The sequence below is a fragment of the Protobothrops mucrosquamatus genome, unplaced genomic scaffold (genome assembly GCF_001527695.2).
Source record: "Protobothrops mucrosquamatus isolate PMUCROS unplaced genomic scaffold, P.Mucros_1.0 scaffold87, whole genome shotgun sequence".
In the NCBI taxonomy this organism is placed as follows: domain Eukaryota; kingdom Metazoa; phylum Chordata; class Lepidosauria; order Squamata; family Viperidae; genus Protobothrops; species Protobothrops mucrosquamatus.
Genome location: NW_015386463.1, coordinates 290,749 through 303,552, shown reverse-complemented (window position 1 = coordinate 303,552; position 12,804 = coordinate 290,749). Strand labels below are relative to the sequence as shown.

General features: G+C 37.0%; 1 protein-coding gene across 1 annotated transcript in view; it reads left to right on the top strand.

Annotated features, from left to right (window-relative positions):
• Positions 1–2,936: 2,936 nt before the first annotated feature.
• The window catches only part of LOC107284423 (transient receptor potential cation channel subfamily M member 3), a 70,774-nt gene continuing 60,906 nt past the window's right edge, over positions 2,937–12,804 (top strand). Inside the window, exons 1-5 of the mRNA XM_029283436.1 lie at positions 2,937–3,066; positions 3,626–3,805; positions 5,413–5,456; positions 6,390–6,403; positions 8,361–8,484. Coding sequence (XP_029139269.1) covers positions 2,937–3,066; positions 3,626–3,805; positions 5,413–5,456; positions 6,390–6,403; positions 8,361–8,484 — 492 coding nt within the window. The remainder of the gene's footprint in view (positions 3,067–3,625; positions 3,806–5,412; positions 5,457–6,389; positions 6,404–8,360; positions 8,485–12,804) is intronic.

Here is a 12,804-nt window from a genome sequence, read left to right as displayed (position 1 = left end):
GTATACATTGAAATAGGAATAATATTTTAGGTAATATGTTCATTTTAATTACGGCAATTCTACCCATGAAAGAAAGCTGAAGATTTGTCCAGGTGCCCAAGTCTGTTTTAATCTGATCCATTAATTTGTCATAATTGTCTCTTTTAATTGTTACACACCTAGCTGTTAAATGTATCCCTAAATATCTTATTTTCTTTGTTATCTGAATACCTAATTTATCAGCTAGTTCATTTTCCTGTGATCTTATCATATTCTTCAGAAGCATTTTGGTTCTAATAAATTACTTTTCAATGGGTGCAATGTCATGTTGCAACAAGTTAAGCTTTATTAGTGTTTGACTGATGCATGTTAATTTTTTTATTTACTTTTCTGTCTTTATGAAATATTTATAGCCTATTTTTCTGCTTCAATATCCTGGGACAGTTGAAAAATCTATTTGCTTTATATGCTTTATGCCAGGGGTGTCAAACTGCCAGTGCGCCGGTCGGATGCGTCCTGAGGAAACCGCGCCTACCCCATTACCAGCTTTATGCTGTTATAGATGTCATCTTCAGTCCTAAATATTCTTACTTGAAATAAATAAATGTGATCTGCAATTCTAAATATGCATATTGATTAAAATACAATGCCACAAATCATTGTTCTTGGATAGCAGAGGAATATCCTTATTAAAATGTTGTCAGTCTGCAAAATATCCACCAGTGATTCCCTGAACAAAAATACTCATTCAAATATCACTCTTAAAATATAAAAGAATTAATGAATTGTTTCATATTTCTCAGTTCCTGAGATAACTGAAGTTATGTGGAAGCTTTATGAGATTACTAATGTTTCAAGGAAATGTTGTTGGAAACATGTTGACTGAAAATAGTAGAAATTGAGATCCAAAACCTGAAGGAATCCAATTTAAGAAATGCTAAGAGCTAGAGAAAGCATGTGTACCCAAAGAGACAAACATCACACACAAAGATATTTGTGTGAATTCCTAATTCAGAAGCATTGAAAATTGAACCAAAGCATCGTGACCCTAAGATACATCTTAATATATTTGTAGGTTCCCACTGCGGATCAGATGTAGATCCAATAAAAATGGTGGAATATCTTTTCCATGTATTTGAAAAAAATGTATATAATTGCATTAAAAATAACTTTAAGGTCTGTTACTTTAAAGTAGTCATTTTCAAATGTTGTCTCCTTAGGTCCTTACCAGTTGTTTACTAAGAAATAGTTGCATTCTGAAGGTGTCCAAGGCTAATGGACCTGGATAGTTTGCTGAAAAAATTGATTCTGTGCCCTGGAATGACTCCAATACTCCCCTGCAGCTGTGAAAGATGGGAAAATCTGGTTAAGAGCTTTCTTTCAGGGACCTGTTTGCCATTATTCATTTTTTTCATTAAAGGGTCTTTACTAGGTCTATGTGAAACCAAAATGCTCCTTTAAAAACAATTGAAAGTAACTTGAAAATAAGTCTTTTAAAACTACATGATATGTATAAATCAGTATGACATTTTCCAGGCAAGTGAAAAAATATTCATCAAATATTTAATTTGCATTTTAAAATAAAAGTTAGCGTAGAATGGATACATAGGTGTAATACTCTCCCAATTTCTTTTTTAAAAGTAGAATGCAAATAGAAGGATTTTGATTTTAATTGAATACCAGCACTGACGGATGAAGTTCCTAATCCTTTCTGCCCACGCTATTTTTATTACCAAAATCTACTCGTAACACAGCTGCTTTCCCATCTGCAATGGGCAAACATATGGATTCCTTTGCTTTTCCCTGCAAGTGAGAAAGCAGATGGAGAGGTAGAAATTTTGGTGACAAAAATAGAAATCAGATTTGATCAACAAGATTTCTGTTAAGTAGAATAACATTTCTTCTAATTGTTCACATAATTGTTCACAGTTAAATGTTATTTATTTTGATTCCTTTAATCAACAGAAGATGTGTGGAGAATTTAAATTTGCTTATATGAAGGAGCTTGTCCACAGATAGATAGACTACAAGGAGAGAAAGAGAGATCGATCGTAGCATAACAAGTGGATAGTTTAGTGGTTGGAACACCACCATACTGGGTTTAAATCATGTTGGTATCTACCTTACCAGTAGAGATCCTTGGGCAAAGACACCCCCCCCAAACATTTCACCTGCCTAACTCGAATATGAGAGTGACATGAACTAAAAGAGTCATGTTAATTCAGACATCACCTAGATCAGGGTGTCAAACTGCCAGCCCGCGGGCTGGTTTCATCGTACCAAAGCCGCGCCCACCAGCAATGCAAAAAGAATCGCAATACGTTGCGACACGTCACGTGACGTGGCGAGTTTGACACCCGTGACCTAGATTAACAAAATGTATGCCAGATTTTGGGGAACCAGGATAAACTGACAATAAGTGGGCTACTGAAAGGGTCAAGTCAAGAGAACCTGGAATTAACAGAACTCTATACAACAATGAGAGGAATAAATTAAATATTTGAGGGAACTATGAATGGACAGAAAGCCTACATAAGAGCTATTTACCCAATGCTTTAACAACGCTTCAACATAGTGAGAAGGAAGCTGCTCTCACAACCTGAGATAAACAATCACATCCCAGACTCAAGAAGATCTGAAAGAACAACTGGATGTGCAGCCAACACCTAAAGCTTGAATGTCACTGCTATTCCCTTCATTACACAGCAGTTGTTATGAGGCATAATATCATGGATAAACTAGCTACAATCAACCCTTGAGGCTAATTACCAAGGCTCAGTGAAGAAGTACCATCAGATGGTATGCTAGAAGATGCCAATAGAGCCCTCAAGACATACCTTACTACCACTGAAGAACCATGCAAAGTGTATTACCAACTGCAGTGCAGCAACACAGTAATACCAGAGTCACCAACAGCAGAATGTGAACAGTACTAAAAGAACATATTAGAGAAAAAGATGACACATAGTACCAAAGTGGCTGGAGCACCTGAGAGCAGACCACAGCAACAGGAACCAATCACCACCACGGTAGCAAGCATCCAACAGTGGGTCAAGAACATGAAAAGATGGAAAGCACCTGGTCCAGGTATGATTCATGCCTACTTGCTGAAGAACTTATAGCATTGCATGAACACCTAGTAGCACAGATGAACCATTTGCTAGTAACAGGTTCCCACCTTGATTAGCTAAAACAAAGGACAGTGTGGTCATGAAAGATCCCCACAAAGGAACAGCACTATCCATTTACCGGATGATAACCTGCATAGCCATAACATGGAAAGTCCTATCATAGCTGCCAAACGACAGGACCATTTGGACGAGTATATGAGCACAGCTCAGAAAGGCATTGGAAACAACACCAGAGGGTCAAAACATCGTTTGCTCCTAGATAGAGCAGTTACCCAAGAATCAAGTCCTAGACAGACCAATCTGAGCATGGCCAATATTAAGTGTGTGACTCAATGTCACACATGTGGATCTGTGAATGCCTGGCACCATACAAAGTCAAGTAAGATTTCTTCTTAAGAACTCAGTGGGTCTGTGAAAGACAACACTGAAAGTCAACTCAAGCTAACTCGCACAAGTGCCCATCAAATGCAGCATACACTAAGTTGATGCACTGACTCTGCTGCTGTTCTGCAAAGGTTTGAGCCTCGTTAGCCAGATAATTACAAGGATTGGATACAGATTCAAGTTCAAGAGTGGAACTACCATCAACCATCTCCTCTGCATCAAGCTATATGCTAAGAGTGAACGAAACATTGACTTGCTAATCCACCTGACAGATCTAAAGAGAGGATATAGGAATCATTCAGACTGGAGAAGTGTGACCTCATGATAGTAATAGAGGAAATGTAGTTAAGACTGATGAAGTGGAACTGGCTCAGGAATTCTGGGAATTGAAGTCCACAGGTGGTAAAGTTCCCATAGTTACCCATTCTTGATCTAGAACAATATGTAATGTCTGTTGAATTGATTGAAATTAGAGATTGCTGTGCCACTGATTTATTGTAGATAAGTGGAAAAGTATCAAAGGAACCCAACATAACCATATTTTATTTCAAACAGGAATTTATTTAAAAAGAAATTAAGATGAAATGATTAATGCAAAATAATTTTAAAGGGGAAGCCAGGAGGGTTAAGTGCTTTTCAGCAGAAAAGCTTAACTAGCATTTATATCAAGTCCAGAATAAATAATAGCAAGTCTAATATTATCCTAAAATGCAAGACACAATATAATAATCTTAAATTACAAGGAGACCAATTTTGCTTAACATTAAGAAAATGGTTTAAAACCGTTTAACCACAACAGTACAGTTGAATCAATCATTGCGGACAGTCACTGAATGTTTTCAGACTGAATGGAAGAGGTATTTTAATTTGGATTCCTGCACTGGCTGATAGCCTAAATGACCCCTTTCAACTCTATAAATCTTAAGCTCAAGAGGTTATAAGAATAATTAATCAACACTATCAAGGAACAGAAAAAATGTGCTTATCTTTTGTTGGAAAGATAGCTGAAATAAGAAACAGATTTTATATTACAATTTAAAAAAAATGACTTAAAAATGTATTACTTGTAATTTAAGACTAAAAATATTTAAAATAATTTAATAGATCAGAGGCAAGAAACTCTGAACATAATTTCCTTGATACATTATAAGAGGATTAAAAGAATTCTAAATTAGAATAAAGGTTGCAAAGAAGTTTAATAAATTCTTTCATCTGTGTTCATTCCAGAGGATGTATGGCAAATATACAGAATATATTTTCATTAAGGGAATCTAAGGAACTAAAATGACAGGAGTCAAAATTCTAGATCATCTTGAGAAATTGAAAATCAACAGATCAACAAATAATTATCCAAGATTTTTAAAAATTCAAATGAGCAATTGCTGTAGGCTTGCTAAATATGAAAGAGGTCCTTAATTATGCAGCTGAATAATTAGGAAAAAAATTAAAATTAAAACTCCTATTATCAAACTCTGTTAAAAAGAACTATGTCATGTGATCAAACAGTACTTTTTATTTCTATATTTTTTGTCATTAGATTTCAAGAAGAATATTGTAAGATGGAAATGATGTAAGGTAGACAGATTATAAAATATGCTTGTCGTGTTTTGTGTCACCTACACAAAAGGAGACATAAAAATGTATAAGTGTATAGATAAGGAAAAGATACCAGTAGATACTTCATTGGATGCCTTTCAGTTATACTTTTTCTTTCTGTACTATTTGCTGGGAAGCATAAATGGTGGGGTTTCTATGACACAATATACTTTTCAAAAGGGGAGATAAATGTTTAAAATTCTCAGTTTCTCAGCTAGAAATAAGATTGGCTTATCCTGTAGAATATTTTCTCATAGCATTACAGTTTTGAATATAATAAACATATATTATGATATTGTTTAACATCCTCTAAATTTTATAGCTCCTGAAAAATACAGTATTTCTTATTTTGAAAGAATACTGAAGGTAACTTTGAATTAAATAGTGACTGCATTTAGTTAATGTAATTAAGAAATCTCTGAAATTGATAAATTGTGCTAATATATGAATAGCTAATATCTGCAACCGAAACTGGAATTGTCCAGCAAATCTTTATTGATGAATTCATTAAGGTAGGGCAGGGGTAGTCAACCTTGGCTCTTTTATGACTCGTGGACTTCAATTCCCAGAATTCCTGAGCCTAGCTGAGCTTAGCTGGCTCAGGAATTCTGAGAGTTGAAGTCCACGAGTCATAAAAGAGCCAAGGTTGACTACCCCTGAGGTAGGGCCTCTTTGAAATGTTTGCATTTCTTTTTTCGGGGCTGTTTGCATGACACCTACTCGTCAAGTAAGGCAAGACAGGATACAAAGAAGGTTGTATTCAACAAAAAATCGAAATAATAAAACAACATACCAGAGAAAGACTAAGGTTCAAAATCTGGTAATAATCAAGCAAGTTCACCAGTCACCTTGGCTCAGTGCCTGCTGGAAGAGCCATTTTAAAGCCTTCCTAAAGAGTCAAAACCATAAAGAGCTTTTGGGGAATGCTCTTCCACACAGCACAGTCAGCCCAGGATTTCATGGCCTTCTTGACAGCCACAGCTCTGTCTCAAATGGTAATGCATAGGTTGTCTCCCACCTTTAATTTTCGTCTCAGTGCTATTTTGTCATGGTCTCATAGTATCATTCTCTATGAAAGGAAAGGGAGCAGAGCTGGACCCAATCAAATATCCTGATATTGGGTTGCATGACAGAAAAGGCTCCCTTAATTAAGGCAGTCCTTAATAGACAGGAACAGAGTCATAGGATCTTTCTTTCTTCTTTCTTTTTATCCCACCAATAACCAGATTGAACCAGACTCAATAGACACAAAGCGCTAAAAATTTGGACAATTTATTGCGTTTTTGTATCTCCCTTCAGTGGCTGGGGCATGGGTGAGCCTTTTATTTTAAAACAGAAAAGCTTACAAATAAAAGAAAAGGTGTCTATAAATGATAAATGCCTTCAACTATTGTAGAACTGAATTTTAATAATAAAACTATTCTCTATTTTAACCATTGCCTATAAGTGGCTTTAATTTCCACTTTCCTGTTTCTTTTCTGTCCACGTCTTTACTTTGTCTTCATTTTTTCTGCTTGTTTATCCCTGACGGAGCACTTGGATTTTTTGCTCTTCTTCTAAAACTTTTCTCCCTCTGAGGGAAACAACTTGAAGAGTTACCTCACACCACTCAGAGGATTCAGGATAGTGTATAAAAGGATAATAGACTAAAACAATCAAAATCCATTCACTTCACTAAAATCAACATGAAATTAATTTTTTTTTAAAATGTCACGCATTATTTATAGCTAGATGTCAAATGTTTCTAGAAATAAGGTGACCAATCGTCCTCCTTTAGGGAGGACAGTCCTCCTTTTGTAAGTTCTGTCCTCTCTCGAAAAGTGTCCTCCTACATGTCCTCCTTTTCGATATTTGAAGACTAATCTGTAAATCTCCGTATTCGATCGATGCTGATCCGATCCGTGGCGTATGATGTGACGTATTTGTATTTGACATGACGATTTGTCAAGTACAGTGCGGCAAGGTGAGATTATGAGACGCATGCGCTCCGCACAGGAGAATTGTTTTGAGAGAGTGCACCACACGCAAGAGTGCGCTGCACGCAAGTAGCTTTGTTTACTTTTTACCGAAAAACGGCATGGCACACACGCACGAATTAGACTCACTTTTTTTTCTATAGTTTATTTGCATCCTCCTTCTCATTGTACAAAAGTTGGTCACCTTACTAGAAAGTATGATTTTAAGTATCTTCATAGAAGCACAGGGGCCCAGCACATCTCAGGAGATTACTTATTCCACAGAAGGGGGGGAAGCCCTGGAGAAGGCTTCCCACACCAGTCACACCTTTCTTCTCCAAATGAAATGCTCAGCACCCTATGGGCCTAATCATGTGAGGTAAAGGGGGTCCCTAAATTTACTAATTACTTTGTTTGTATTGTTGCTTGGTACTGTTTTAATTACAGTCATGCTGGCTCAGGAATTCTAGGAGGTTGTAAACTTGCCATAATTGCTCACCCCTGTGATATACAAAGCTCTATACATATATTAAGCAAATTATCTGCCCTTTTTCTCCATCTCTCATTGTCAGAGTTACAAAATAAGCTGAGCTTGTACTGGAAGTTTCAGCTGAGCCTGGAGGTGGTTCTGATATTAGGTACCTTCCTCCAAGATCAGAACTGTCTTTTTGACCACAGAGAGAGAAATCTGAAAAAACCCTTTTGCTTCTGAGATAGCCTGTCAGACCCAGTTGTACTGCAGTTAATTCCAGGGGGTGTTGTTTTGTTTTGTTTTTTCATCTCATGGTCTAGAAATTGAAACCAAATCTGTAAAGAAACAGTAGATCATTTTTCAAGCAGATTTTTTATCTGCCTTTTTTCCTGCCTTTTGTATTACATAATGATTGTAATTATATGAAACATGACAGTGTAAAAATTCTTACCTCCCAGGCAGAATGGTATACGTGCCAGTCTTCAAGTGTGAAATGGGGGGAAAGTCAAAATGGGTCTAAATATACAATTTATTTTTCACTTTAAAACAAGAAACAGAAAGTACATTTTTAGCTTTATGCTTATGAAACCATGCAGACAATGCTTTGATGAAATCTCAGAGGTCCGATTTCTAGTACTCAGCTCTTCATGCCCCCCAACACCAATCATTAGCAAGCACTGCAGAATAAATGTTGTTGGACAAGAGAATTAAATTCAATGCTCTTGATGTTTTGGTATTACACTTGGAGTTACTTAATTCACAATTTTAAACTCAGAGTTTTGCTTATTTGTGAAAATTTAGATGCTGTCATTTTAAAATCTTATTTGCCCTTTTAAATTTCAGACTTATCAATGAATCTCTGAGAGACCAATTACTTGTTACTATCCAGAAAACCTTCACCTACACTCGGACACAGGCCCAGCATCTCTTCATAATCCTTATGGAATGCATGAAAAAGAAGGAACTGGTAATGCAAATGTATTTAGTAACATAATGTTCTTATTGGTCTGTTATGTGAGAAATGTTTGAAACTTGGCTTTCTGGCTCATTTCAAACATAATTTCAGGTCTCAATTGCATGACACACGGCTAAGTCAAACTTAGATTGTCTCAAAATTGTAATTTAAAATCAGTATTTGAAAAGTGGGTTTGCATATCCTGGTCCTGTGCAATCCTTGTTCACCTTACCCATAATTAATATTAATGCTGAATAACACTAAATTAAGTAGTGTTCAATTATAGCTGAAGGAAGCCAAAGGGAATTTATGTACTTGAGTCACAAACATGAACATTTAACTGAGGGGGACTGAAAGAAGCAAGAGATTAGTGCATTCCTTGATTCCAGCCACGTCTCTTGGGAGGCCTCTAAAAAACACAATCAACGGGCTGTTGGCTGTTGGCTGTGGCTACCCACTTTTGTCTTACGACAAACAGTATTATTCGTTTGATTAAAGTCGCTTGTGAATATGAAAACTTAATTAATTTTGATAATGTTATTAAACACCAATTTGAATTTGAAAACCCTTAAAATAAAATGCTCACCAGACACTCTCTTGTCATTCATGTATAAGCAATTACATAAGTCTGTCTTTGCACTTCAGTTATTCCTCTTTTTTTACCTTACATTTACATTTTGTGATACAGCTCTTTTTGCAGTGCTGTTGGCTTCTGTTGATTAAGGAGCACCATTCTGTTAAATTGTTTATGCTTATATAAATCTAGGTGGCAGATGTATAAAAATTCATATTCAGAAACTAAGAGGGCTATTGAATCCCAGGGGCATGTGGCTATATTAAGGAAGTACAAAAAAACTATTTTGTTTGACTCCAGATAAAGGGAAACAAAAATATTGCATCTCTTTTTGGTATATATGAGATACATGTACTCTCTTTACTAAGAAAAAGTTCCAATTTTGATCTCCAAATTATTGTTGCAAAATCCCATTCTAAAAATAAACCATGTTAATAAATTCCAGCTGTTTTTTCATCTATATGCCACAACTAGTGGGAATATATAAGGAAAATGTTAAGTTAAACACAAATTTGGCCAATCACAATGTTAATTGTGAATCTGAATTAGCTTCCTTTTTTCATCTCAAAAAATTCAGTACCCACTACCAAGCAATATATGATGCTGGACTTTGGAAATTATTGAAGGCTTTATTATAATTAACAGCAGGCATGGATTGATTTTACTTATTTATTTATATCCCATCTTTATTATTTATATAAATAGTTCAAGGAAGTAAACATACCTAATGCTCTTTCCTCTTCCTATTTTTCCCCACAACAACTCTGTGAGGTGGGTTGGGCTAAGAGAGAGTAACTGGCCCGAAGTCACCCAGCCAGCTTTCATGCCTAAAGTGGACTAGAACTCAAAGGCTCCTGGTTTCTAGCCTGGTGCCTTAACCAATAGAGTAAATTAGATGGAGCAGGAATGGAAAATTTCAAAAGAAAAACCAGCAGGCAGATAGAACAGTTTAATCCTTTCCATAATCATATATCCCTGCCTTATGGTTAGGTAGCATAATATTAAAGGATTATGATTTAGCATTGTAATAGGATATTGTGCTTAATAATGGTCGCTAGCACCATTAAATTCACTGCTTGTCAATTGTGATCTGAACCCCTTTCAAGGTGGTTATAATGGTATATTCAGCTGTTTATAGTTTAGGTTCGATCCTACTTCCTCATACTCATGTCTTACAATTTAACACTCTGAATTGCATTTGGAAGCCAACTGGTAGCCAACATAACTCATGTGGTGATAATTACACATAGTCACACCAAAAGACACCTGTCGGCTCGTGCTACTGTATTTTGAACCAGCTCTAGCTCCCAGGTGGTCTTGAAGGGCATCGCCATGTGGAACACATTGCAAATATCCAATTCTAAGGTGACCAGGCCATAAGTAATTATCTGAAAGGCCTCCAGGTTGAGGAAGGAGTACAGGTAGTCCTCAGCTTACAACAGTTCATTTAGTAACTGTTCAAAGTTACAACAGCACTGAAAAAGATACTTATGACAATTTTTCATGCTTATGACCATTGCAGATGCTTGGCAACTGACTCATATTTATGACACAGTGTTTCAGGTTCATGTGATCACCTCTTGTGATCTTCTGACAAGCAAAGTCAATGGGGAAGCCAGATTCACTTAACTATGTCACTAGCTTAACAAGTGTAGAGATTTATTTAGCAACTGTAGCAAGAAAAGTCATAAAATGGGGCAAAGTTCAAAAAAGTTGGGCTCAATTGTGGTTGTAAGTCGAAGACTACCTGTATAATTGGCACACAAGATGAACCTGTGCAAAGATGCTCTCTGCCATAGCTGCAAGCTGCTCTTTGAGCAATAGCTGCAAATCCTGAAGGACCTACAAATTGTCCAACAGTCTTGAATAGGTAAGTGTATCCTCATCCAAAACTACATACTTGACATTCAGACAAACAGCACATCCACTAAGTCAAATTAAGATAGAGCCAAAGTCTATTCTGCCCCATCCAGACCCAAATAACCTCTAGACAACTGGGTCAATTCATCAGCACCTTCACCTGTGCAGCTTGAGATTGAGATGTAGAACAGAACAAGTGGATGACCTCACCCAGTGGTTTCATGCAAATGTTGAATATGAGAAGAAGAATATTGAGACTTAAGCCACCCCACATATGTTGAGCCATGGATGCAATCTTTCCCAGCTGAAATAACTGCTAAAGAAGGAGCTAAGCCATTGGAGCAAAGTGCCTTCCACTCCTAATTCCAGCAGGCAGTCCAGAAGGATACCACTATAAAACTGTCATACCAACAATCTTCCACAACTTTCCACCAAAAGGGAAGATTGGAAACTGGCTGATACAGTAATTATCCAATAGGAAAAGGTCCAGCAATGACCACTTGAAGAGGGGCCATGTCACCCCCTCTCTCAAAGAAATTGATGCCCCACTGCATCAACCCATCCTGTGGTCACCTCCCACACTGCCAGTGTCTGACAAACAGGTGGCTGAATTAACAAACAGAAGGACCTTGTCTATTTCCTTAGGTGTAACAGAAAAGTCCAGACAATATAACAAGACTGTACCCTGGCCAACTCACTAGGACTTGCCCAGTCACAATCCAACTCTGAGCAAATCTGAGTGATTTTGTCTGCCAGAGAGATTGAATATTCTTCATTGTGACCTGCAGGTGATTCTATGGCCCAGCCCCCTTCCTCAATTGGGAATGGAGCACCCTAAACAGGGCTGTTGGGTGGCTATTGGCAGACACAGTAAGGGTGGAGAAATAACAAGTCTTCCCTGTCCTTATTGCTACTACGTAGGCCCAAATATGGGTTCTTACTCTTGTTCAGTCAGGTTCGTTCTTTGTCTTTCTCCAACAGCACTCTAGGAGTCTCTGCTGGCATTTCATCTCCCAGTGCTCACTGGAAAACCAAGAGGGGATGCCAGGATCAGTGCACAGAAGGAGGCTGTATAAGAGAATCCAGTCCATAGTTTCAGTCACATGCCTATTCCAGCCTGCAGCCAGGTCCTCAGGTTCCAGGCTCTCTCTGGAACCCAACAGAGTTCATCAATCTCCTGTGGTGGGCCAAACTAACAAGTCCTTTATACATATTATAAAGTCACTTCATTCTGTGATTTTATGAATCAAACAATTATCATGTTTTTAAACCTGGCACTCTGTCATTCAAGATACAAAGAGTTCAGCAGAGGAACAAGGTCTTATTTTGCACTTAAGCAAAGTGTGCTTGGATACTTTCTGAACTTGCTGATATAAAAAAAGCTATTTATCAGCAATTGGCCTCTTGTTCTTTTCATAGCTTCATTTTCTTCTGAAACAGAATATTGCAAATCTCCCTTTGACTCATGTGTTTCTTTATCATGCTGTGCTCTTTCTTCCTGTCCTTCACAATGACTCTATCAAGAAAGCTTATCTTGTTTAGATCTTTCCACTGGATCAATAGATCAGATCTTATCAAATGACAAATACATTTTTGAAGATGGTGAATAACTAATTCTTTGGCAAGTGAAATGTCTTGCATAAATTAAATGACAGTCCTTGATCTAGGAATGTGAATGTGTGGTTCAGGGTGAAGGATATTTTTGCTTCAATGTTATGAAACTATTTTGCTTATTTTTTTCTTTGGTTGGATAACTTTAATCTTGCAGGTATTTTAAATATAAGTGTTAAAAAATTTGCACCATGACAGTTTATTATCTATTTATTTTTGTTGAATTGTATAATCCAGGCACAAGGTGACCAAGGCAAAAAGGGCCGTGTGCCACCCAGTCCAGGATT